At 37.5% G+C, this 27,958-nt stretch overlaps 1 protein-coding gene across 1 annotated transcript; it reads left to right on the top strand.

The window, feature by feature from the left end:
• Positions 1 to 201: 201 nt before the first annotated feature.
• Positions 202 to 27,035, top strand: UBE2K (ubiquitin conjugating enzyme E2 K). Its single transcript, XM_014311827.2, has 6 exons — positions 202 to 295; positions 5,377 to 5,435; positions 7,878 to 7,960; positions 16,822 to 16,921; positions 20,250 to 20,378; positions 20,743 to 27,035. Exons 4-6 carry the CDS (start codon positions 16,832 to 16,834, stop codon positions 20,815 to 20,817), a joined length of 294 nt encoding a protein of 97 aa, XP_014167302.1. The 5' UTR covers positions 202 to 295; positions 5,377 to 5,435; positions 7,878 to 7,960; positions 16,822 to 16,831; the 3' UTR covers positions 20,818 to 27,035.
• The last annotated feature ends 923 nt before the right edge of the window (positions 27,036 to 27,958 follow it).

The following is a 27,958-nucleotide window of genomic DNA, read 5'->3' on the forward strand; positions in this document are numbered from 1 at the left end:
GTTTCTAATGCTTCACAAGTAGTCTGTTTTTAATGAAGTAAAATTTCAACTGGAAGATAGCTATTAACTTTAGGTTACTATATTTTTAAATGTTTACTTACTTTAAAGTACTGTTCTTAAAATTTAAAGCAGCATATTTTGGGGGAAATTTGTATGTGAAATGCTTACTTATGATTCTTTGTTTCTCTGTTTATTTTTAAGACGAGCAAAAATCAAATTAAAGTAGATCTTGTAGATGAGAATTTTACAGAATTAAGAGGAGAAATAGCAGGACCTCCGGACACACCATATGAAGGCAAGTAAAGTTTTTGTGTATGCAATCATTGTACATTTCAAGTCATGTGTCTTGAGATGCTTTGTTTGTAAAAATAATTACAGCATAAAATGTAGAAGTACATGTTTTAAAATAGTCTTTTTTTTTTAAATACAGCTGAAAAAACTATTTCGGTTCAGCTTCTGTGTTGTCTGAGGAGAGATCTATTTGGCAGTAGGATAGACTATCCCATATCAAGATTAATTTACAAATATGAGCTGTGTGGCTTAGTTGGTATAATTCTGACTTCCAGTTGTTTGTTTACTGTCTTGAGAGTTTGAGCTCCTTAACCATGAAGCATTAAGAAACTTAGCTTCAGACTGTACATGTATTTCTGCGATCTAGAGTGGTGATCATGCATAAACATTGCATTTCTCCTATCTCAAGCAGAGATGCTGTTGCAAACTAAATTTGGGATTAATTTTGGGCATCTGTGTGTCCCAGTACTTAACTTATAGTGATGTGGGGGACTCTGTAGTAGAGCTTCATATCTTTAGCTCTCTTCTACCTCACCGACTTTCTAGTTTATTAAAGCTGGTATCACTAATGCATCTCTTACAGTCTGGTAAAAGCAAGGTACCTTCCATAAAGAAGCTTTAATGGAGGCTAATGTAACATGCTTCTTCAGAGATACAAAATGACTCAATAGTGTTGGTACTTGTAAACTCTGTGTATCATATATATGGAACTGGCAGACATACCTTCTATTTAAAGTTCTTTCATGACAAGTAAGGATTTTTAATTAAAAAAAAAAATTGGATAGCTTTAAAACATAGTTTTACTTGACTTTTCCATGCCAGGTATCTACTTTGATTTGAATTTGTACTTTCAATAAAAAATATCAAGGAGTGTCTCAGGCAAATAAATTGGTTTTTTGGAATATGAAACAATTTTGGACGTTCTTCAGGTGCTCTAGTTGCTCTATCCCTTTGAGCTAACACTGAGACTTTAGTATTCCCTTGAGATTGGACACATGCCATTTGTCATTATTTTTAAAAAATAAATTCTCATCAGGTGGAGAAAATACCTGTAAGTTGTTTTATATCTATACGAAGTGTATGCACTCAAAAGCATTAGTGACTGCTAATGAAAATCTGGTTGTCACATCTTCCCTAATGGAGGACATCCCTTGTGATTTGCTTTTCTGGGCTAGAAGCTGGTGCAGTAGCCTAACAGTGGTTGACATGGAAGAATACTGGGCAGGGGTGGATGTCAGAAGCTGACAAGAAGGGAAATTAGTCTGGAAGAAAGAAAGTAGAAAAGTGGAAGCAGCTGTAATGGTGGGGTGCCCTGCAGAACTTTATTTCCAGAGTTCCTCAACAGTCTAGTAAATAATGATGGCTTTCCCCTCTCCCTCCCTTGTTCCATGTGTCTCCATCTCATCAGCTGCAGATGTATAGTTGACAGATGATAATGTCTGGAAACAGTTTATTCTGGTTGTAATATGTGCCTTCAATTTAAAAGGAGTACTATGCTGTTCCCCTAAAATGCAGACTCATGCTGGTGATCTGTTGGGAAGTGAATAATTCTGTTTAGAATTTAGTATAATTGTTGTTTTGCAATAATATAGTTCATCTTGTAAATTGAAGACTTAGTATTGTAATAACTTAATATCTGTATATAGGCAGTTGAATACTAGGAAGCATCTGAATGATGGTAGAAGGGTGTTGGTTTTGGTGTTTATTTTCCATTCAGAGAGAATTAAACCTTCTTGGGTGAGTTGGTTTGTCAGAGCTTGCTGGTTTTTCCCCCCTCTAGGTCAGTATTACCTTGGCTTATAAAATGGGCCTGTTTTAGAGAATGTATTGAGAGTTATTTGAAATTAAATATGTAACACTCATGTGTAAGACTCATGAGTGTTACATACGTTAAAAACTGTATAGCAGCTCATGTAGAGGGTAAAAAAAGATTGAAATATCTGCAGAACTGGGTTCTGTGTGATGCTGAAGGGTTCAGGTAGACAAGAATTTCAAAAGCTGGGTACTGTGCTCAGATATTCAGCATATCCTGCTAGTGAAAAACAGCAATATGTTTAGTGCAGAATTTGTTGATGTGAAATGCATGCACACTTACATACCTTTGAGTAGATTTAATTGTGAGGATATAGTAAATACCCCTGGGTGGTGGGGGGGGGTTGAACTTATTTTTTATTCTGATTATGGCAGGGATCTCATGGAAGATCAATGTGACTGTATGTTTACTTTAATCTAGAAGTCATATGCTTTGAGGAACAAAATGAGAGTTACTGCCGGCCCAGTTTCTGGTGTTTCCTGACATTAGAATAATTTGTTTTGGAATGTTAATATTTCTGTAATATAGTTATATGCATTTATTCCCTTACATAATTATGAAGGGCGTGCCAGTGTTTTTTGTCTTCATTTTATGACTATAGCAGTTATGCATGCTGCACAATTACTGACTGATGTTTTGTCATCTATAATCTGAACAGTGACACAGCAAGAAGTGCTTTATGAAGAAGTTTTATGCAGTAGTTCTGGTCAGACAGTCCCTGTGGTACAGGAGGGAATTCTAGAACCATTGTGAAGTGAAAGAACAGTTGTTGACCATAGTTGGTGAGGTATCTGAAACCAAACTGCTGCTGCAAATTTTTTTATAGGTAATGTTGGAACATTAGTTAAGAGTGACTGAGAGGAAGAATGCCATCTATTGACAAAATTTACAGCTTTATTTTTCTGTTAATAGTGTCAACTCATATTGATCAATTACCAGAATATTGCAAGACACAACTTAATTGAAACACATTTCCATCCAATGTTAAAATGTGTTTGGAGGGAGGACCTTTGAGAGACTTGATAATTGGCTGCTGGGTTTTACTTGAATCAAGAGCTTTTCAGGAGATAGGTTGAGATTTTATGGGTTTGGATTTTTTGAGGGTTGTTTTTTTTTTAAAGCTTGTGTAATATTGTTATTAATTTCAAGCCAAGCTTGCATGTGAGCCACAGCAACTGCAATATTTATAATAGGTTATTTCTTCAAGGGAAATAGCTAAAAATTGCTCTAACTCTTGTGAGACCTGTTCCAGTAGGAGTACAGAAGGAATATTACGCCATTACTGTTTAATTCAATTTCAAGCATTACATAGCCACAAAAAAAGCCATACATATGCATACTCTTAAAAAAATGCCAAAATATTGGCATGCAGAAATTAATATATTAGTGATTTGTTTTTTAAATCTAGTATTAAAAAATCACATATTTGTTTAGGTGATGTCTTTAAGCCTGTATTTTTAACCTCAAAGTTTAGTGCAAAACAATACTTTATAAATAACACTACCAACTCTTCAGTCTCTGGTGAAAAATATTGGTGGCTGAATATCCGATTAGGCAGAAGACTGTAATAGTTTGTGGTAAGCAGGAGAAATGGTAATACCTAAGGATAGATTTCATATTACCTTACAAAATGATGTGGCAGCAAAATTGTAGAAGGGCTGATGAGCATAGCTGGTTTTTTTTCTTAAAAACAGTTGCTGCTGAATTATGCTTCAGTTTAAAGAAAAGGAAAACCAAACTTCCTTGAGGTCTCTTATTGCTGTATGTCTTCACAACTGTTTCTCCTGTGCTGTCCTGTGAGCAGACAAGCAATCAACTTAGACATTACTGTTATAATTTTGGATTTCTTGGTCTTTCTTATATAGTATTATCTGTTAAAATGTCTCAAGTTACTTTAGAGTTAAGTGAGAAAAAGAACAGCTGTAGTTAATAGTGTAAAATACCAAACTGATGCTAACTAGTTTCAGGTGGAATGTATTAGACTGAAATACATTTTAAAGTGAGAGCTCTTAGGAGCTACTAATGTGTTTTTTGGCACAGGTGAAAAGATGCTATATACTGTAACTGCTGAGAGGAGTACTTGGAGGCTTTTTTTCCCTGTGCATCTTGCTGCCAGTATTGTAACTACTTGAGAGCTGGTTCTGTATAGCTTGGTTTGCAGAGTAAATGGCTCTGGAAATCTCAAGGAAAATAGATTGCAAATACTTCAGCTTTAATTCAAGAAATTGTATAAATTGTAACACATTATACTGACAGAGGGAAAAGGTTTCTGAAAGAAGAGCAGCAAGTTGAAGAAAAAAATTGCAAATGAGAATAAATACTTTCAATTTTTATAAAAAATGAAATGTCTAAAAAACAGTGTATGTTTTTTAATACCCTGTTCTTTTTGTCATTGAACTGCTACCTGGCAAATGGCCTTCACTGTGTAGCCAGAGATAGTTTGAGATTGCTCCAGAAGACATAAGTATTGGTAGTGAACTTAAATGTTAACAGAACTATATAATGGAAGTAGGATAGGGAATGATACTGTGACAAAGAAATAAAACTGAGAAATTATTAAAACTGGGCAGCAGGAGGGGGTTCAGTCTTCAAGCTCCTATTATCCTTTATGGTATGCTCTGACCCTTCATACTGTATTAATGATACTGGTGTGTCAAAGTGTGTGCAGAATTGAAACAGAAGTAACTACTTCAGGTGGTAATGTGGCACATAATAAAAGTTAAACACTGGTACCTCCTTTATTATTTTTTTCCCGAAGTGTGGGAACTTTTCTGAAAGAGTTACTTGAAAGTATTTGAATTCCAAAAAGTTTTAAATGAAATACAGGTAATTTCAATTGTGTAATTTGAAGAAAATTTGTCATGAGGTATCAGAAAAGAGTCAAAATAATGTAATATCCCATGTTCACCCTGAATATTCCTGTGTCCTCTTTTTTCATCTATTTAGGAGATATTTGGTTCATATTTTGGTATATTTTACTAAAATAAAGTATGGAAATGATAAGATTAGAAATGAGAATGTACACAATAAATATACCTAAGAAATATAGGTACTGATTTGCACAAACAAACACAGCTTTTCTAACTGACTTTATTGCATTTATTTGTGAAATAGATGAAATCTAAATGAATCTCCTAACTAATATGGGTGGGTAAATTTGAATTAACTTGAAAATAGGCTCATTTAGAAGTGCAAGCTTTAGTGTCATGAAAGACTTAAGTTTGAGTAATGTTCTTTTGGTATAATTTCCAACTTGTTCTTGTCTTTTGCAGGTGGAAGGTATCAGCTAGAGATAAAAATCCCAGAAACATATCCGTTTAATCCTCCTAAGGTACTGCAAACACATTATTATTTTTGGATAATACAATTTGGCTAACAAGTTGGGTTTGAGTATTCTTATATACTTTTTTGTTTGTTGATTTTTTTTTGTTGTTTTTTTTTTTAAATTCACTTCTAAACAAGGATTGGAACTGTTACATTTAGGTAAAAACAAAACAGGATGCAAAACTGTGTCTAGTCAGAGGTACACTCTGATTGTTCCTAAAAATACAAACTGGGAAATTTTGGGGGAGGAGCTTAGGCCTTATTATTGACCCTAATTTAATATTTTTCTGACAAGATAAATACAATTTTCAGGTAGTTTTAAATGATGTGGAGGGTACATCTGTCTTCCCTCCCCCTCAGCATTGTTGAAGAAATGTTGTAATAGGGAGTTATTGGTTCTTTTATTTTCTTGGGCTCCATAAGTTATACTGAAAAGGTTCTTGAATCTAAACTACCAAGTTTCTAGTAATAATTAAACAGAGACTCGTAGTGTTGTGTGTCTTGAAGAACCAACAGAGAAATATAATAGAAATAGATAACATGCATGTGGATGAGAGATGAGAAATGGCTGTGGTAAAGTCACTCATGTTTTTCACAACTTACTGGCCTTTTAACTTTACTGCATCTTTCTAGAACTTCAGTTTTGTCATTCCACTCTGAATAATGTTCTCTCCAGCATGTGCAGCTGTACATTCCTGTGCCCTGATTTAGTCCACTCTTCAGTGCCTTGAATCAGTGGACACCTGAGTTGTCTGACTCCACTTCTTGATTGGTTTTCTTTTTGTCTGAAAGAGGTCTTTCATGAACATATCCTAGATTCTTATTATTTTCACCCTGATATGTAATACTCGGAAGGAACTGGGGAACAGGAAGGAGGAGAGAGGTGTCAGTGGCTCATAGGTTCTTTGAATTACTTCCTTGGGGCTGGAGCAAAAGACACAGAAAATCCTAAAGAAATGTCTGTTGGTTTTCAGTTCTTTAATCTGCACACATTGTGGTGGGAGCTGAAATAAGAAGAGCTGAAACAGGTTGCAGATGCTGAAAGATCCGTCTGTATACCATGATTTAGTTGCTTCTTTAGGGCTTGGTGGTCTCTATTTCCAGAGTTCATAGGCAGCTGTTAGAAAGTCAGTGCATTGTAGCATAGTACTGCTTATTCTGGAGTCTTGAATTGGAAGCCTTTTTGTTTGTGTCTGGCCCTGCCTTTCATCTGAAAGAATTCTTTAGCTTGGTCAGTATGTGCTTTGACAGCTATTGTTAGCAGTCGTTCACTGTGAGAAATTATCCAGTATTTACATCGCTTTTTACATTTTCCAAGTGATATCTTGAGTGGAGGTAGTTAATAAGTGCCTCAGCTGACATGATAGCTTATTTTTGTCCTGGAAAACAGAACTGTTCTGGTCTTGCCTATTTAGACACCAGGATTGCACTGATTTTATTATAGCCCTGTATGTATGGTCTTTTGCTGTAATGCCTGACAGGTAATCTCTTTGCTGATTTGCTTGCAGGTCAGGGCCAAAAGTCAAAAGATCTGTGCTATACATAAAATGTTTTTCAGGAGTTTGGGGTGAGGAGGAGATGAGGAACAGATGGGTCAAAATCACTAGAAGGCAATTACAGTGCAACCTGAAGAAAATGAAGGGGGAATTTCCAAAGGCATGTATGTCCTTTCTGAGGACAGCTTTGGTCTCCAAGACCTTTAAGAGAAAGTGCTGCTTTTACCTTTCTTGGTGTCTTAAAATACCCAGAAAACCCTAACCACCAAAACCTGGTTTTAGTAATGCTTTGTAAACATGAATACATTTTAGTGTAAAAATATGGACGTGATTAATGAATGAATGCTGGGACTAGATCCTTTCAATAGCAAAAAAAATATTAGTAATCTAATTAAGTTTTGGGTTGGTGAATGGCTTTCTGCATATGAGGTAATGAGACAGGATGGCTATAGACGTAGTAGCATCCACTTTCTAACACATCTGTAGCCAACAGTTTAGCTCAACAGTGAATGATACCCAGTTTCTATGTTAAGAGTTTAGGACTTTACTAAAAGTGGGCTTTCTAGATTTCACAATGTTAGAAGTTTTTAGTCTGTATTTGACCATCTGCTTGTGAAAGCACTTTTATGCTGGAGGATATTTCGTACTAGCTTTGTGTGCTGCAGGGATGTGAACACATGACATGTGAGAAAGCAGTTAGGGATGAGTTTGGGGAGCTGGAACGGGCAGCTCCCCAAAGTCTGTTTTGAGTAAGGCAAGGCTCTAACAAACAGCCTTACAAACTTGAAGCCTCCTGAAATAAGCAATATCACCTCTTAGTTCCATTTGTAGTACTATATGTTCAAAATTATTATTTCTCCATACTGTTATTTAAAATGGTGGATTTTAAATGTTTACTTAGTATACTGCGCTTAATTACTGCTTTTGTTTTTAAAAATTGTCTTGTTTTTTAGGTGCGGTTTATCACCAAAATATGGCATCCTAACATTAGCTCTGTCACTGGGGCCATTTGTTTGGATATTCTGAAAGATCAATGGTAAGATTCCACGGGGGTTTAAATGTGCAAAATCAAGTATACTGGTGTCCTGGATGGGAGGCATCAGCTCACCTTGCTTTTCACCTTGTGCTTATAATTTGAGATGTCCTTAAAGCACACGTTATGGTATAGTATAGTGAGGTGCAAATTTCCAAATGAAATGATTGGGTGATAATTTTGGAAAGCACTAAGTATTTATTTTATACACAGAGAGTTCTTCCAAAAATTTTTGCACTAGAATGAACATTTCATTGTTGACATTTTGGGTGGTTTTATATGAGTTAATTTTTAATTTTAATGCTTTTCTGTTAACAAATACTACCTATTGCCTTCTTTGATCAGTTAATTTTACTGCAGAAGTTTTAATAGCCAAAATCTGTGGAATAGACTTGTGTCCAAACTAACAGCTGCACTCATTGTTCATTTGTTTTTCAAAGTAATTGATTTCATGTAGTTTGAAGATTGTGTACAACAGTTGTATGATAGACATGATACCTAATACAAATGGCTGTTTTCCTCCATGTCTGCCCCAAAAGAACAGTACTGTAATTCCCCAGCAGATCATACCAGTATCTCATCCATACAAACTTCAAATGCTTGTAAAGTCAACAACTTTGTCAAGAGTGCTGTTGGCCAAGCAGATATCACTTGGGTTTGAAACAGAAACTTTAGAGGAGAGTGCTGAAGTCTTGAGGTCTTGCAGGTGACACATCCAGGGTATTAATCTTTTACAGATGTACGAGATTATAGAAGTCATCTGGCACAGTATAGTGTAAATTACTGACATGAAATTGTAATGGTCATAAACTGTTGTTTTTCTAACTTTTAGAATGGCATGTTTTCTTACCATCTCAGAGCACTTGATGTTCTTTCAGGCAATAGAATCTTTCAGTATACATGCTGTGGTACCTGGCAGAGATTTTCTTATCAGTAAAGCTAGTGCACTTCTGTACCTGCATCTAATTGTCATACCACCCTACAATTTTACTGGAGATTAAGGATTCTTCAGCTGTCCAAGTACAGTCTCCTGAGAGATTGTACTCTGAAGCAGATTAATGAATGGGCATGAAGTTGTCTGTAAGTATCAAAAGGCAACAAAGACGTAAAAAAACCTGAGCTTCAACTTAATTTATATACCTTTGGGGTTGTTCATCAAAACCTTTGATACCTGAGAAGGGCAAACAGGAGAGTTGACCTCTGTTCTTGTAATCTTTGAGTTATGTCTAGCACAGATAATTTGATCTGTGTCTTATTTCTGTTATTTCTGCATGATGAAAAAAACCCAAACATTAATATCTTCCTTCTCCAAGATGTATACAGAATAGGAGTATTGGAACAAGAATTTTACTTCTGTATATTTATCCCAGCTGACACAAGAAGCACCAGTATTTTGCCAATTATAGTTTTAAACTCTTGCTTTGAAACAGTGTCTTCATTTGGAAGCACTAAGGAGAGAATTGCATGGAACCTGGTGGTGATGGAGGGAGATTTCCTATATACTATTAATCCCTCTTCAGATGGTTCTTAATGTAGTGTGATCTCTTCATTTTCTAGTGGTGCTATTTGTAAGTTTTGTTTATTTTCAAATCATAGAATGGTATGTGACCATCACTTGAGCATTGCTGAAGTGTTTGTCAAAGCCTCTAATTCTTTGATAAGAACAACCTTATAGCTGTCTCCACTGTTTACTGTTTGAAGCATTTCTGTTGTGTGGTAGATAAGACTGGTTTTCTCCTGAATATTTTCCTAAAACTCAATAAGAAATCTGAATAGTTAATATTGTTTAAATAAGTTGTTTATTGTTCTTCAATATATGCAGCTTTAGTTAATTAAGAAATGCCCACATTTCTTAATTAACTAGCATAGAATCATAGAACCATAGAATGGTTTGGGTTGGAAGAGACTTTAAAGATCATCTAGCTCCAACCCCCCTGCCATGGAGAGGAGCACCTTCCACTAGACGAGGTTAAATCTGAAGTGGCAACATTCATAATATATGTGCACAGACAAAAATAAGTATGTACAAAGGGGTACCTGAGAAAAATTACCCTCGGGTTCAGTGAAATGCTTGCAGATGCCTTTGGATCTTCTCAGTGGGCAAAGGATTAAACCTTGAGGAATGGTGAGGGAATTAGCCCAGGCTTCAATGGCTTTCCATGGCAATCCTCAGAGTCTCACAGACTTGAGAGTTCACTGGCTCTGAGAGTGATCCTACTCTGGGAAATGCTGGTCACAGCCTGCTGGTGGTCCATGACGACTCCAAAGGGTTTCAGTACCATTGTTCATAGATAGGGTCACAAGATGATTGACTTAATTCATCAGTAAATTTCCATCCTGGTGGCAAGGATGAGTTGGTATTTACTGGAATATTCCTTGAAAAGACCAGTAATAAAAATACTATTCCACTTGATCTCTTGTTCAGATGGAAGAAGGAACTCAAGGCTATTTGTTGGAAAACAGGAGCTTGCTAGACAACAGAAATTATGGGAGCGGACTGTGTTTTTGATAAGCTTAAGGAAACCTAACTGTCCAGGTGCCATTCATCCAGGATGAGGCCTAACAAGCATTCCTGAGACCATAGCTGGCCTAAGGAGGGAGCCAGGGGGAGGATGTACCACCACACATCACCAAAAATAAGTTTTCTGCATGTCTAGGTTGAAAAGTGGTTTGAATAAAATAGCTTTGTTGGAAAGCAAACAAACAAAAAATAAGCAATCCCAACCCCTCAGATTATTATTTTAATATTTATTTATATTTTAATATTTATTTCACCAGGGATTCAAAAGTAAATTGGCCAAATGCAATTCTGAAACATACCTGTGGAAGTATTATAGAAAATATATTAGTTCCACAATCTCTCTTGTCAAATCTTTTAGCAACAAGATCAGTTTTTGAAGTGCCACTTCATTGACTTGTAATGCTCTTAACTGAATAATGCTCATTTTGTTGCTGTGTTTAAATATGAGTCTCAAATTTCACTGCATATCTGTTTTTCAGTGAGGTTTGAGAGTTAAAGGACTGGAGAAGTTTGGTCTATGAGCCTTAGCAGGATTTCTGAAAGAATTAATAAGCTGATAAAACACTCATTTATAGATGGTGAATACAAATACAAAGATTTAAATTTGTTTATATAGTTTTAAAAAGTCTCTTCCCTAATCTCCCATCCTGTGGTAAGGATTTGCTGTTCTAATGAGCATAGTTGAGATGATATTCTGCATATTGGCAGGAGATTTTATCAGTTTGCAAAGTAATATCTTTAAATTATTTTTAATGAATTTAATAAAATTCTTTTTTGACATTGCAGGCTTCATACTGAAATTCTTTGCAGCTGTAGATTTTCATCATGTTTAGATTTTTAAACCTGTTATGCCAGTTTGTTTGCAAAGCAGCTACTGTTTGCCACTAGAATTAAAATGGGGGTTTGGTTTTGTAAAAGGAATACTGTTTATGCTTATCTGACATAATTTTCATGATGTGGTTTCACTTACTATGGCCTGTATTTATTTTCTAGGCTAGTACTGTCTCAAAGCTTTAATCTTAAATATACACGTATCTAATGCAGTTCATTGAAACCTGAGAACTAAATTACTGGAAAGCTGTTCTCCATAAATCCCTTGAGCAGAGATTATTAAGTGAATGTGTCCTTGCTGCATATATGGCTACAAAAACTCTTGGCTTTCGTGAGTTTGACTGTCAGTAATGAATAATAAGAATAATTTTGTCATAGTGACTACTGGAGGATTTGTGCTTCAGTTTTAGTTGAGATGCAGAAATCATTATAAGAGATAATACAATTTTAATAGATAAACAAGCAGCAGCCAGCTTGTAATCTTCCTGGGTACCCAGTACTGCTGGGTTTTGTTCAGGGTGTTTGAGGAGCACTGATGCTTCTTAAAGCTTTGAGAAGAATGCAGAGAATGCATGGTTTAACATGGTTTTAGGGAACCCTTCAGCAAGCAGGCTGTCTTTCCCCTCTGTGCATGTCAAAGCTATCCTATTATTCTTTTTTTTAAATTTTCTCTGATGGATGCCTGGTCTTTTAGCTGTCCTGTAAATAGTGACTATGCAATGAGCTTCTACTCAAAGGCCTTAATAATTTCCATCCAGATTCCATAAGCTGTTGGTACAAGGTCCCAGAGATTTTCTCTTGGATTAACAAGCTTATTTATTTCACAAATGGAACAAATATTGCAGATTATTTAGAAAAAAGTGTTCCCGTAGCCATGTTTGGATGACAGAGTGGAGTAGCAATCTGCTGGCTGCAGCTGTTCCTGGCATTCTGCTTCGTTACCCTCTTGGAATAATGAGAGAGATTGTTTCCTAGAGTGGAATGTAAAGAACATAAGTAAATACTTCCTAAATGGAGAATTACTTAGCTTTTAAAAATGAAGAAGAAAAATAAAACCTGGCAGTGTTTTGTAATCCTCTTAGGACTCTCTCTGCTCATCAAAAGGTAAAAGAGATTTCTTTCCTCAGGCATGCTGGGCACAGCTGGCTTGCTGTGCTTTTTAATGTTAACACTATAGTCACCCAAACTAGGGGTGCTCTTTTTTAAAGGAAATGCCCTAAGATATTATTTAAAAAAAGGAGGAAGAAAGTGTAAGTGAACAAAATGTATATCAGCTCTCTTTGTTCTGATTCAATCCAGATTTTCCTTGTGGTTTAGTAAATGTAATGCCAATAGAAAGATGAGCTTTTGGTTTGGATGTCCAGAGTGGAGGCTTTTAGTTTCAGGTTCTCTGAGGGCCAGTGCATCCCTGTAGGGAGCTCTCTGCAGCTCACTGCTGCATGATAGGGGCCTCCTCCCATTTTGCAGATGGCAAACCTGCAGGATAACTAAGCAACATTTTGGGATGGGAATGGAAGTCAAGGGTTATTGTAAGCTTTAGGATCAAACAGGAGCCAGTAATGTCATGGGACAAAGGCAATGTAAGGTCATGTGCAAGGCAAATAGGAAGTTTTACCTGTAAAACTCACTATACAAGCTGGCTGCTTGTTGCTAGTGATTGGTCAGGTTTCCATTGAACCTGCTTAAAGAGTTGTTGTACAAGAAAGATGGGAGCATAGGAAAAATCTAGAGTGAAGTAACAAGAATGATGGTCTAAGCAAAAACAATGTACAGTGAAAGATTGGAAAGGCATCTCAGTGTGCAGAGTATCAAGCATGGTGAAGAATTGAAATGGATTTTCCAAGAGCCTTCTGAGGCTTCAGTTAAGAACAGATCAGACAGAAGTCTGCCAGGAGCAATACAAAACCCTGCCTTTGGCAAGGAGGTGAGAACAAACCTAGAAGACAACCATGCAGCTAGCTTGAGTTACCAAGGAGAATTGCTTGAACTCCATGAGCTGCTGCACATAAATCCTAGAAGAAATTTCAAATGTAAGAAGAGTTGGAAATACCTAATTTTTTCAGGGTTCTATCCTAGATCAATAAACCTTTGAGGTGCATTGGAAAATTCAGAAGATCTGTATCTTTGCACTGGAAATTCGTTTTAAGGAAAAACAACTTTTTTTTTCTTCATTCTTCCTCTGGACATTCTTCTTTGGCTTGTGAAGATGTTGAGGAATGGGGTGGGTGTGTGTTCAGATTTTTAACTTTGTGCCACTATCAGTATAGATTTTCTTTCAGAACTGATGATGGAAATTGTTTTTGCTTTTTGCCCATGAGGAACAGGTCCTGCCTTACTGATATCTGTAAATATAATTCTAGGCAGTCATCTCCATTCACTGTATTCTCACAAAAGAAGGTAACAGGAAGAAAGAAGAGCTTTTAAGTTCATGGGAAATCAGAATCTATTTTTAGCTGTTCTTTCAGTTTCTTCTGTGAATCTTAATATCTATCTGAAAAATTAAGACTAAACTATGTAAAAAATAACAAGCTGTTTCTACTGTCTTTGATCAGGAAAGCTAATTGTTGTTCTAAGGGTAGAAGGTTTTAGATGGTTATACAATAGTTACACAAAATATGTCAGTCTTTCTTTACCAATAATCACAAACTAATTTCTTCTTTTGTTTAATACAACTGAAGCTGTAATGGGTTTTCTTTTATGATTTAAGAATACTTCTTTTATGATTTAAGAATACTTCTTTCAGTGTTTGTGTCCAATCAAGACTGTCTTACTGTGCATGAGATGGGAAAGCTGAGAGGCATGAGACTTGAAACTAAGTTGTAAGCTACATTTTTAAGCCTTTTTATAAAGGCTAAACCACTCTGGTCTGAAATGTAGTATTTCAGAGTTTAAATTCTCTGATCATATAGCCATCTATATATATATATATATATATATATATACACATGGATATGTTCTTGCTTTTTATTGTTATTTTGAAAATGGAATGTCAGATGTTCAAGTGTCGCTATGCTTTGTATAAACATCTACAAATACAAGAGGTGAACAGGGATTGAAAGAACCTGGCAGTCTGGAAAGCCAGGGACAGCTGGAGACAGCTGGTGTCCATGGCACCCTTGGTTCTTAGCGATGCCCCCTGCTCCCCAAAGTGTACTTTACTCTCCTAGAAGGTACAGTGGAAGTGGAAGTAAATTGCATGTAAAAATGGCACAAAAGGCTGTGATCCTTTTTATGTCATCTTCTCTACATTTTCAGATGTCTCTAAAGTAGAAGGATTTCTGCAAAGGAAAGGGCAGAACAACTTTTATTTGGAGAAAGTAATTATAGCATTAGTTATGGCTGATAGATATTTCATGTTGAGCAAGTCTTTAAAACTCTACAGTAAATAACATAATAAAGTTACTTAACTGAGAAAAAGACTTCAAGTTTTACAGTGGGTGTGGCAGATGTGGTAGTACCTGAAATTGAGTGCGTAAAAATAGAAATTATTACATCCATTTGAGCATAGTATGGCCTGAAAGACTTAGTATTCCATGATACCTGAATGCTGGAATAGTAAATATGTTGCATTACACTCCTGTAATGCTAGATGAGACTGTGAATTATGTCATCAATGTGTACATTAAATAGGTTCATTTAAAAATTGTATAAACCAGTAGAGATTACAAGCCCAAGGAAATTATAAGAGCGAAATAGCATTAGGTAAATGTAAAGAAAAGAAAATTACTAAGGAATAAGTTTGAAAGAGAAGAATTGTATGTTGTGATGTTGTGATTTTTCAGAATTCAAATTTAAAAGCATAAGGATTTTTTTAAGATTTAAGTATACTACGTTCAGTTTAAGGGACTTCAAGCTGGTGTGGCAGTTGGAATGAGACACTATGTGCTAATTAAAATCTCTGCCATTTGAGATGTTTCTCACTTGCATTTTGATGTAGAACACTGCACTGCGAAAGCTTAGCAATAATTATCAAGCTAAAAAATAACTCACTGAGAAAAATCTTCCAGAATTACAAACAATTAGGGAAGAATGGCATTTTTGAATGGTTAGTGACACAGCAAGAAAGCATCTATGAACATAATATTTGGGTGCCACAAAGGTACCTCTGACATTTCACCAGCATCTGTCATTGGTATTCAGTGACTCAGTACTGGAAAATACATAAATTTCTGAAACCTGAGCCTGGAAATGCACTTGCACGCTGTCTCCTTTGTAGCTGGACTGTCAGTTCAAATTGTTCCCCACCTATTCTGACAAACCCTTTGCATTTATTTGCAATCTTCTGAAAACAAGAAACTGTTTTCTGTTGACTGAAAATTGAGGTTTGTTTGTAAGAAATTGGATGCCTGTATTTCACAGCTTTGCTCTGGCATTCGTGTGTCATAATCACTGCTCAAATCTAAAATGGCACATCTTCCCCACTCACCTTGCTCCTAGTTCTTAAGCAGAGGAAACAGATTTGTGTATTGGTTTGAACATCTGTCTGTGCCATTGCCACCATTATTTTAAGAATCTAATTAACTGTTCAAATCAAAATACTCGACTTTCACAGGGTCTTTGGGGTTCTTACTTGGTTTCCAGTGTGTGCCAACTGAAGTGGTAATTCAGAGGTGTTATTTATGATCAAAATCTAATGAAACTCTGTAAATGTTACAACTTTCCAGACTTCAGTGTGTAATAATTTTATGTGATTACTTTTGAGTAAATGATGTCTCTGAGCATACTGTGTTTTCCCTTACTAAATTATTGAAGTGTCTTATTCTAAATACACTTTGAGATCAAGATAAATGAAAAGAACCTAAAATCTTAGAAGTTCCAACTCTGAGACTGTGCTACCTTCAACAGGGTTCTTCCACAGTGGCAAAGAGTAACTTTACAGGACCATTGTGACTACAGAATGTTTTCCTGCTGCCAACAGTCAGGCTGTAGTGAACTATTTTGATGGCACATTCCATAATTAGCCTAACCATTTTATTATTGTAGTAGTAATTAACTATGTAAAGGTTCAATTTAATGAAAAATGTAACGTGAAAAGCGGTGCAAAGAGACCTAGTGTATAGAATTTCTTACCTGTTGGGCACGTTTGCAATGTAGGTCACTGCTCCTGCACGCAGAGTGCCGGCAGAGGGAGCATCCCCGGGCTCCGGCCCCGCCCGCACCGGGACAGAGGTGCTGGTACCGCAGTGAGGGAGGGTGCCCAGAAAGGCCTTGGCTTTTCTGTTTTTTTTTTTCCCAGATGAAATTAATTGCATTAAATGGGCATGGCGAAATGTGTAGGTCAAGGTACTTTCCAAAAACTTCAGACAGTGTTAATAGGAAAGTCCACATTTAAAACCTTATTTAAATATATATACAGAACAGTATTTTAATAATTATAACCTGTAGCAGTTTAAAATTGTGTTTCTTGGACTTAAAATCTGTACATGAACTCATATCTTCTGTGATAGTACAGTCACAAGGGTGAATACAGGCACAGGATATGGTTAAGGATATTTTGAATTTTCACTTTTAGGGCAGCAGCAATGACTCTAAGAACAGTGTTGTTATCGCTGCAAGCATTGTTGGCAGCTGCAGAACCAGATGATCCACAAGATGCAGTAGTGGCAAACCAGGTAAGATACTCAGTTGACTGTGATTTTGTAACACTTCTGTCATCTTTACTGACTCAAGTTAGGTCCCAAGGCTTACAGGAGATAAAACATTTTAAACAATTTATTGTAAAATGTTACATTCTAAATGTGAGATGCTACAGTGTTTTGCACTCTTTTTGAATTCCAGAGTGAGTATTAGTTAATCTACAGTGTCACGAGTATTTATCCTTTATTTATGTTACCTTGTGGAAATGTCTGGAGCATAGTTAAATGAATTCCAGTGTAACTGGCCTTTCAAAATCTAAAGCTTCCAGTATAAGAAAAGCAATATGCTATCAGTTTTAAATGAGTTTTAACTTGATGGTGTTAATTGGATTTGGCTTGGTATGTAGCTTCTCTTCTGGATTAATATAAATGTTGTGGAGCATTGTATTTCTTTAATGTCAAAATTTTATGAATGATGACTTGGGAATAACTGTTTTCATCACTGATTGAATTGCTATCAGTAAAATTTTATAACCAAAGAGGTTTGTTACCTTTCAGACATTAGTGATAACTTTTAATACCAAAAAAAAATCAATTGGATTTTGGGCCAAGGACTGGCATGATTTTGTTTAAAGTGTTGCTGAAGGATAGGAACAGTTATTCCTCTGACAGTTCTCAACAAAGTCTCAAGTATGTGTGTGTTTCCCTTTTTACTCTGAGGAGGGAGAAGGGCAGCCTGGCTTCCCCACTGGCTGACAGTAAGGGTGTATTTCAGTTACAGAAGAACAAAGCAAGCTGATGCTGGAAAAACATTCTGTCTCACCTGTATCTTCTCTAAGTCAGAACCTTCCAGGATAGGGTGACAAGGTGTGTACTACTTCCCTTTAAAAGCCAGTGTAGAATGATAGATAAACTTTTTTTTCAAACCTGTCAGGATTCAGGGGGAAACATGGAGATTAGAAGTAGCCCATTGCACTGCTGAGTGTGTGAGAGCTGCTTGCTACCACTGTACTCAGTAAGTACAGAAGGTTTGCTTGTGGGATTCTGCACTAAGGCTGCTCTGAATAAATGTCCCTGAACAGTTCTGTCAGGCTGAATTGCTCTGCCCAGGGAGAAGTGTTGCAAAGGCCAAAAAGGCCACCAAGCACGTCCCTGCACTGTTTTTTTCCCCAGATGTATGCCCTTGCTGTCACACTCCTTCATGAAAAAAACAACTATATATCCTTTTTTACAAAGAACAAAAATTGTGTTTCCTTTTCTGGCTCTGATGGTAGAATTTTGTGTGGGAATCATAACAGTACAAGCACTTGAGCTGGTAAGAGTTTTTTTCTCAGGTAAAGAAGTCCATGAATCTTTGTAGATTCCAAAGAGGAATTTTCCAGGCTGCCCCTTAGGTGCTTGTGTGGGTGTGTCCAGTGGGACTGTGGTGTGGCTGGTGTTGGGAGGATTCACTTTATCCTGTTTCCTGCAAATACCTGCATGAAAACTATGCTGGAGTTTGGCCTTGAGTTACAGGCATGTGAATGTAAGTGATTATAATGGTTTTAAGAGAGATATTGGTAAACAATGGCTTTTTTCATGTGTTTATTTGGTTTTGGGGTCTCTTTTACTTTGTTTGGGGTTAATTGCTTTTACCAAGACAAAAATTCATAAGGAATTAATTATTCTCCACACTTGTGCTATTTTATTAAACTGTGTGTTGTCCAGGTAAATGGTAAAAGCTCTTGAGAGAATCCCAGGGAGAATTCCTGTTTGAGTAAGAGCAGTATTTTCAGACACCAGCTGTCTGGTGTATTAGTTGCTCTGGTTGCTGGGTTTTTTTCAGTACAGCAACATGAACTGCCTCAGATTCCTGATACTGAAACATCAGTGAAAGTTGCCTTTAGGCTTTTCTAAATTCAGTGAGAAACTGGATTATTTACAGATACCTAAGTAAAGTAATTCTATGAATAGAACACTGAAAGCTAGTTCTGAGTAAAATGCAATTATGACTAATTTTTTGCACTTCAGCTAGTTGCTTTCCAGGCCTGGCAGTGTTCTCAAAAATATTTTTAAAAAATTAATTGGGGAAGATCTCCTAAGAGCAGAAGAAAATAGTACTTCAGGATGTTACTGGTGTTTAACTTAATCCTTCTTCTTCTTTAATCATACACCAAAAGACATTTGTTACAGACCACTGTACTTATAACAGTGGTTGATTTCCAACAATAGATTGCCTCCCATGTTTGTTTCAATGCCATTAAAGTCACCAGATAGTAAATATACAAATTATGACATGTGGATCACATTTATAGGGAGGTAGGCAAGGCACACAAAGCAGTGTAGTTGGTGTGGATTGTTGTAGGAGAGGCAAAATGAAATGTACAGCATTTTACTGTGCTTTATAGATCTAATTATTATTTTCATGTAATAATGAAATGTCTAAGAATGATAATCAGCCACGTTTCTGTCCTTAAAATGCACCTAAATATTTGAAAAATGTATTTCCTAATATCTTGTCTTATTAAAATGGTTGATCTAAGGGAAGAGGTTTTTTTTAAGACAAACTTGATATTGCATACAAAAATTGTTAAAATAGGAAAATAATTTAACTTTTCTGAGTACAGTTTATGACAGATGACCCACTTTCTTGGCAGCTGAGTTCTTGGCACAGGCTAAAAATTCTCTGCAATATGGTCCAGTCTGTTGTTTATTGGAAAACTGTTTAGTGGTGGGATTGGTACAAAATAATACAGTTATATACTGGCATGATTATTTTTTTTCTGGTAAGTAATAGCTTTCATGAAGAGTTGCAGCTCCCTAGCTTTTTGTACTTGCTCACCCATTTTTCAGCCCTTCTGTCACCTGTGTGAATAAGATCCTCATTCTCAGGAAGAAGCCCAGTAGTAGAATATTGACCTGGACTGAAGAACTGCAGGCCTACTTGCAGTGTGTAAAACCATATATATTCTTAAGTGGTTAGAGAAGTGCATTGGAGTAGTACCATGTTCAGGAGATGTTAACACAGGAATAATTTGTACTCTGTCGCACTGAATATGAATTTTCAGCAGCTGTGCTAAATAGAGCTGCTTTACTTTGATCTGTGCAATTGAGAGCAGTACCTGGCTGCACATATCAAATACCAATAGTGCACAATTTAACCTGGAGGCAAACTCATTACATCAAATGCTTGCATAGGTTTGCTCTTTGTGTAATCCTCACCTCTAAATTTACTTCAAGAATAGCAGCATGGCCAGTATGAAACATTGTGGAGGATATCACAGGAAGAATGATGGGTTGCAATCTGCCATATTGTCTTGCTGTTTGGTTGGATTGCTGAGTTGATTTAACTTTCTGCTTTTCCCCCCCTCTCTCTTTTGTGTAGTACAAACAAAATCCAGAAATGTTTAAACAGACAGCTCGGCTTTGGGCACATGTGTATGCTGGAGCACCAGTTTCTAGTCCAGAATACACCAAAAAAATAGAAAACCTCTGTGCTATGGGCTTTGATAGGGTAAGTACAAATAACTTAAATATTTTTAGTAAGGGCAGGGCAAATTTCTGTGTATAAATATAGGGAGTCATCAGTATCATCAGAATCTACTAAAGTAGGTTCTCTACTTTCATGATGTTGTGTAGGTCCAATTATTCTATTTTGCTAATTATTTTTAAGAATTGGAGTTTTAAAATACTACATTATGGATAACTCTTGTGAGCTCCCCCTGCCTTTTTGAGACAATTTTTCTATCAATTATTAGTTGGGATTTAAGAAATGGTAAACTAATGTGTTTTGATTTTCTGTGAACTTTTCATTTCACTTCCTTGGGGCTGCAGGTTCACACACTGAAAATATTATTGCTTTTGTTTTCTCATTGCAGAATGCAGTAATAGTGGCCTTGTCTTCAAAATCATGGGATGTAGAGACTGCAACAGAATTACTCCTGAGTAACTGAGCCATATAGAGAGAGCTGCTTCTGTAGTCCAGCTTGCCCCTTCTGGAGGAGCATCACCATCTGTTATTCCTAGGATTCTATATAGATTCTCTTTCAAAACTGGCACTCTTGCCTGATGATGCTATCTAGGCACTATTGGAGACTGAAAAAAAAGCGCTCTGTAAATAAAGCTAATTAAACGTCTGTGTAAATTTAAAAAGGGGAAATACTTTAATTTTTTTTCTTACTAAATATTGTAAAAATTCTTTGAGCTCAGATAGCTAAGATAATGGGGGAAAACAATGCCTACTTTAGTGTTTAGCAGTGTGACAAAGACTAGCAGGAACTTGCTTCAGGATTTTGATTTAGTAATTCAGAAAGCAACATTTTGAGTGTTAGTCATCAAAATTGTTGGTGCCACTCACCACAGTTATCTTACTGTTTTTAACATGGATCCTATGTGCCTGTGGATTGACCTATATTTGCATGCTTGTACTTAATAGACATATTAGGTAGGGTTGCTGAAGAGAGCACCATTGAAATACTCAATTGCTTTTGTAACTTTTCCTGACAGACTTTCAAGACTTACCCAAAGTTCCAAATGGTGACCTATTCAGAACCATTTTCTTTCTAGCTTATTAATTGGGAAACCTGATTCTCCTCTCCCTTACATCATGCTGTTGATTATGTTTCATCATCTGTGGGTATTATGTGTGCCATTGCAGTAGTCTAGGCTCCCCTTTAAAAATATATATTTTGAATTATCAGTAGTGATGTTCATCCATCATATTTTCTACACAATCATGTAAGGAGTATGCCTCAATACAGCACAAAAAGATGGAGCTGGTTTCATTTCCTTTTTTTTTGGTCTTAAATAGCTGTAAAGTATTCTTCAGTACACTCTGGATAATATGATTTCACAGGGTTTGAAGGAGAATACAGCTGATTCTCCAGTGTACTGAGAATGGAAAAAAAAAAATTTTGAGTACTTGATATGATGCAATCAGCTGTTTTTTGCAGCAGTTTTCTAGCTTTATTTTGGCCTTCAGTTTAAGGATTGCTTACCAGGTACTTTAAAATTCATCCTTGCTTGCATTTTTCTCTGGTTAACACATGGAGGCTGTGTTGGTGTTTTTACTGTACATACTTCAAATGCACATAGAAGTAGAAGTGTGTTCTCAAATTAGCTTTTTTTTTGATTGATGTTTCTGATAAATGAGAACTGAAATCTTACCTTGGCTTGTACATACAGTCAGTCTTTTTATTTGTATTAAAATGACATTTCATCCTGAGTGCAAAAGCTTGAAAATTATTAGTCTTGCAACTTCAAACACTAGTACATCTATTTAAAGAGAGCTGTAATGTCTTTGTGAATATGATGCTAACTTTTGAGAGTGTATCTGACAAGGAAGTTCAGAGAAATCCCGAGACTAGAAAATGGGGATTGTGGATAATGGAGTACTGTATCAGTCATCTTTTCTATTACTCTTTTGTTTTGTTCTGGTTTGTTGTTTTTTTTTTCTCCTAGGCTGTGGATTAATGGGGTGGGGAAATCTATGCCTGCTTGGGGTTTTTCTAGAGCTGTGAAGTACAAATTGAAATGATTTTGCACTTCATGGTCTGTTTATAACTCATACTAGATGAAATCAGGAACATTATGCTATCTGTTAAATACCTGGAGCATAGTAGTAGGGGAACAGAACCACACAACAGAGCTGTCAAGACCTGGCTAGTTCTGGAGTGTTCCATGTACTGCTCTGTCTGATGTGTCCAAACTTAGAACAGGGCACAGACAGTAAATACTTTGAACTCATATCAGTGCAATACTAAATGCATTTGCTTAGTCTTTATACTTACTGCTTTTTAAGGTGTAGTCAGTGATCAGTTTTCTTGGGTTTTCTTGAGTTAGTGTAAATCATTTGCAATGATGCCAAAGGAAATGAGTTGTTTTGACTTTCCTTATATTTATTTATTTTTTTAACAAGAAGCTGCTACTGTTCAGCTGGTTTGCTAAGTGAAAACCAGGGACGGTAGGAAACTGGCAAAATGCTACTTGTGTTAATCTCAAGTTGCTGTCTTTTCTGTTATACAGGCTAAGAACTTCTTGATTACATCAACACCTTTTTTTTTTACCCTGGTGGTAAATATGAATTGCTGACTACTTTCCCTTGTTCTTCGCTGCTATTTATCAAAAGAAAGAACTTGGAAATCATTGTCGGGGACATAAAACTTCCCAGTACCGAGCTTCTGAATGTGTCTTTCCATAGACCAGTCTCCTAAGAACAGCAGGCTTCTCCAACAGTATGTAAAGTGATAAAGGAAGCCAGGGAAAGGGGAAAGGGGGAAAAGAGGTTCTTAGGTGAGCACAGTCATCTCTGAAAGAATGCCCTGTTAAGTTTTACTTCTCTCATGAAGTTACCTCATTTTCTTCTCTACTGCAAAACACTTGTCTTCCCTTTCCCCCTCATATATAAATGTTGGATTCTGGATTTTGCCCTCCATCCATGTGCTTGGTAGCTTAATGCTAGCTCAGGTGCTGGCAGGAAGCTACTCAAGAAGTGAACTGGGAAGGAAACATGACCCAGCATTAAGGAGACACCTTTGGTCTGAAGTCCCTCTGAATTTTGACATGTTACTCCTTTATAAGGAATGTTTTTGTATTCTTGGTAATTATCAGAGTTGAATATAGGGATGATGTTGTACAAAGTTAGTTTAACTGCAGCTGGGGCTGAGCCCTAGGAATTTTGCTGTTAGTGTTCAGCTTATCATTGTGAGCCATTGTACATGCAAATGGCAGTTCTGTTCTGTGTGTCACTGAACATCGCTATATTCAGGGCCCTGTGCATTCACAGATGTGGAGTTGCTGTGCAGCCCACTCCAGCTGTGGACTCAGGCTGCACATTGACCACTCCTTGCAACAAGAACATCAAACATGGCTACAGTGGCTAAGTACAAATGAATCATGCTTTGTCTTCCTCTGTTGTGCCAGAAGATGGCTTGAAATAGTTATTTTGAAGTCCAAATGGCCCCATTTTTCTAAACAAGGTATTGGTAATAACACAGATTACCAGAGCATCCATTGGATTTCACTGCTGCACATTTTAACATGCATCCAGCACAGTGGTTTATCCTATCTTACCCAGTTCCTCCAAGAGCAAAGTACAGCTTTGTTCAGAGGTAGAGAAATGCCCTTTCCTGTTGCCAAAAGCCTCCATTTTCCCATAAGTACCAAAATCCCTGACTGTATTCCACCCCCTTGCCAAATTCACAGCTTCCTCCCATTCCTTCTGTGAACAAACTCTGTTCTCAGTGTGACAAAGTGGTGCATTTTGGAGACAAAAAAACCTTAGGAACATATCCTGGAAAGATGCATCATTTAGTGCATTCTGCATACTCCAAACTTTTTTTTACTATTTTGTTTGAAGCTTGCAACAGAGTACATGGGGCCTTGACTATAATTGGTTCGGTAGTATTTATGACCAATTAGGTACTACTGGTGTATGAATATGTCTTAGTTTTTTTTCTAATTATCACTGTATTCAACTGTTTTCCATGTAAATTAGTATTGGAACACTGACATAAGGAATATAAAAACTTTTTTTGTTGTTGTCTGAAAGGAGGAATTAAATAGCCAGAAAGAATCTTACCTTGTAACACCAAATCTGCATTAGATGGTGTGGGTAACAGAAATGTTTAAACTATGCAAATTTAAGCCTAACAGCTGTGACTCAGACTAGGCACTTCAGAGCTTATGTCATTTGGGAAGGGAGAAGGGGAGTGGGGGGAAATCAAAACACAGATTCAAGTGAGTTCTTGTTTACTGCATTGGTCATGCACTGTGTCGGGAAGTTCTGTTTTTAGTGCAGGGGAAGTCCACTGTGCATCTCCCTTGTTCCCTTCTGAAACATCACCAAAAGTTGGCTTAGACTTGGAGGCTTGCCTGAAGTGGGAAACGTGAAGTTATTTAGCAAATAAATTGGTTTTACTTAAATGCTGACGAGCAGAGGCAATGAGAAGATGAGGTGTCCTCCCCTGTTCTGTTTTGTTGATGGAGCTGGTGAGTGGGGACACTGATTTGTGACCAGGTGCTTAGTTTTGTATAGTTTCGATGAGCAGCTGGCTCAACAAGAGATAGCAAAAGTGCATTTCCTCAGCATCTGTTGCATCATGGAACTGAAGCATGAAAGTCAAGATGCTTGAAAGTCAAGCCTCTTCTGGGATGACAAAATAGATATTTTCAGTGTTACCATCCTCGTTTTCCAGGCACAGCTTTCTCCTAGGGCTAGGCAAAGGGGCAATCACTTCTTTCTTGCTAGTTTTCTTATCTGTTCCAAACCTATCCGTGAATGATGTAGGCAGCTCTTCCTGCTTGTGGTGTTTGTGTCATCAGCTGATTCATCATCAGACTCACAAGACCAACTGTCCTCAACGCATTTGGCTTCTGGCTTGGTTATTCCAGCTGCAGTGCTCTGTTGGCAGCAACCTGACTTTGGATTTGTTCTCACTGGACAAACCCTTGTGAATCATTTGCCCTGTACTGTGCTGTGATGTTGGAGCTGTGCTGTTTCCTGCTTTGTAGGCATCAAACTGGCTCTGGGATTGCTTGTGGTGCTGAGCCCTTCATGGATAATGGAAGTTCAGATCATGGCTCGACAGCTGAGGAAATGTCCTGTGACAGTGCTGTGCTTGTCTGGTGTGTGAGACTGCTGCTGCTGCTCTGGTGCAGTGTCTGAAGAAGGCTGCCATCATAGGAATGCTGATGTAAACTGCTGAAGAGCCCTGCTTTTCACTTACGTTTTCCATCCTCTATTCTGACTTTTCTAGTAAATAAGTATTTACCTATAAGTACTGCAGGAGGTTGGTTCCTGAGCACCAGACTTCCTGTGGAGGTGGAACAGGGGTGGGGAGGCTGGAATGCAGCATCAGTGGTTTTTTTGTCTTGAAAATAAAAGCTACACAAACACTTTTGTAAGCAAATGATTTTTTAAATAAACACACATTTTAAAATATGTTCATTTTTCAATGGGAATGCTTAACAATAAATGCATGTTTCCCTGAAAACAGCTTTCATTTTATTTCTGGCAATTCAGATTGTTCTGAGATTACAGGGTCTACTCCTCCATGTCAGTAACAAGAGAGAAAGGAATGATCATTTTTATGGTGCACATTAAAAATTTTTGAAGAAGAAAATTGTGTAAATAGAAGTTGTGTAATGGAAGCGTGTGTTATTTCAACCAGGACTGCCTCATGTGATGGCCTGACCATCCTGCACCACCTCTTGTCTCCTTTCAAAGGCTGCATCTGAAGAAACAAAGCCGGTACCACAGAGGAAAAGTTCTCTCTGGATTTCCCTGCACTGCTTACGTCATCTTTGTATATTTTAAACTGTGTACCTCAAACTGCAGTTGGTTCATGCACAGGGAGGTGACAGCCTGGTGGCTAATGGCACTGCCCTTGCACTCAGCTCTAGAAAAATCTAGGAGGGATGATGACTATGGATTTACTACCAGTACAACTTCACTTTTTGGCATTTGTCAGCGTTTGTTAAAAGGAGTAAAACAATTAAAACCAGCAGCTGCACAGCTGAAGCAACGAGCAGAGTTTGCTGTGGAGCTGGTTGTAATACTGTGTTTCAGATCTGCATCCCAGTTTCAGGTGCGTGTCTGTCCCTGGGCAAGTTTTGCAGGTTTCTGGGCAGGCTCTGCCAGCTGGGATAGTGCTGCACTGTTTTATGGTGTAAGATGTTGTTTGGGTTTTCTGTTTAATTTTACTGTCATCAGGAGCTGTGTCGTATTGTGGTACCTCATTCTTTAAGAGGGGTGAGGGAGAGGGAGCACTCCCCAGTCCCTCTCCTGCAGGTCTTAGCCTGACATTAATTCAGAGTAAAAAAAAAAAAGTACAATTTCCCCAGTTTGTGTAGTTAGACACTGACATGAGTAACTGAGAGCTGCTTTATACTGAAATATTTGTGAAGTTGTCCAACAGCCTTGTCATTTCTTCCAGCACCCCAAAACTGGAAGCGAGTTCACAGCTGAAATGGACTGATGGTGCTTGCTAGCTTGACTTGTCCTGTACTTAGTTTTCTGTTTCAGTGGCTGTAATACTGACACATTTGGCTCTCAGACGGGTAACTGATACCTCCAATACAGCAAATCCAGGATTTTAAATTGTTTTTAAGGTCAAGTCTGGATCTGGAGCACCCGTGTCTGATATAATGTCAAATAAATTACATTGCTTCACTTAGTGGCTACTTTGTGTTGAAATACATTAATTCTTTAGGTGGGTTATGACAGCCTGGTATAAAATAAAGGGTAATAAGCTGGGTTGGTGAGGAAAATATGGGGGCAGAGGGAGATGGGAGAGAATCTGTTTTGTGATGATGATACATACCTGAGCCACGAGAACCCTTTAGCACCCCAAGTCCTCCACGTACAGCTGCCTTTGCTTGCAAATGGTGCAGGGCACAGGCTTGTGGCCCTTGTACCTGCAGTGGGTGGGGAGAGGGACTGTGCCATGGTCTCTTCCCTTTGTCTTTCCCAAAAGCTCTTCTCACAACTGGAAATTTAAAAACATCATGATGGTGAATAGTTAAAGCTCCTGCTGACCCTGAGAGGTTTGGGAAGTTCCCTGCAGCTGAGCCACATTACTGTATCAGAGCAAAGCTGCCTGTCCCCATTTTTAAACTTCTGCCTCCTGCCCAGGTGCAGAGGTGGGGAGGAGGGTGCCTTTCTTGGAGGAACATTTTGCTGGCTATAGCCTCCTAAAATAGGAGCCAGTTATGCACCAAGAAAGATTTTGGTTCAAAAGCAGAACTGGTTGATGCCATTTCACACTGCAGTCAGTCTTAACAAAGAGTGGGCACTGGAAACCCTGTCATTGCCACAGCTTTAAATTTCCATCAACACAAGGCTGGAGTACAAACACCAAACACAAAGTGGGTCCTAGGTGTTTCTGGAAGTGGTGGCCATTACATCGTCACCTTGCTGAAAGAAACTGTTGGGTGTGAAGTGGTTTATCTGTGTAGAAAGTAGCTTAAAGGATCCAAAGCTGTCAGTGCAAGTGGAATGAAAACACTCAATATGTTTTGGTTTTTCTGGTGTTAAAGAGGCAAGAAACGAATCCTGTGTATGAACAACCTGGCAGAATGGGGGCTTGCTCACTC

Source organism: Geospiza fortis, unplaced genomic scaffold (assembly GCF_000277835.1).
Source record: "Geospiza fortis unplaced genomic scaffold, GeoFor_1.0 scaffold40, whole genome shotgun sequence".
Lineage (NCBI taxonomy): Eukaryota > Metazoa > Chordata > Aves > Passeriformes > Thraupidae > Geospiza > Geospiza fortis.

Excerpts from the sequence above, each read along its gene's own strand:
- UBE2K (XM_014311827.2), top strand. The coding sequence starts at position 16,832 with ATGACTCTAAGAACAGTGTTGTTATCGCTGCAAGCATTGTTGGCAGCT. Across the intron at positions 16,922-20,249 it reads ATGCAGTAGTGGCAAACCAG|TACAAACAAAATCCAGAAAT; the intron begins GTAAGATACTCA and ends TCTTTTGTGTAG. Across the intron at positions 20,379-20,742 it reads GTGCTATGGGCTTTGATAGG|AATGCAGTAATAGTGGCCTT; the intron begins GTAAGTACAAAT and ends TTCTCATTGCAG.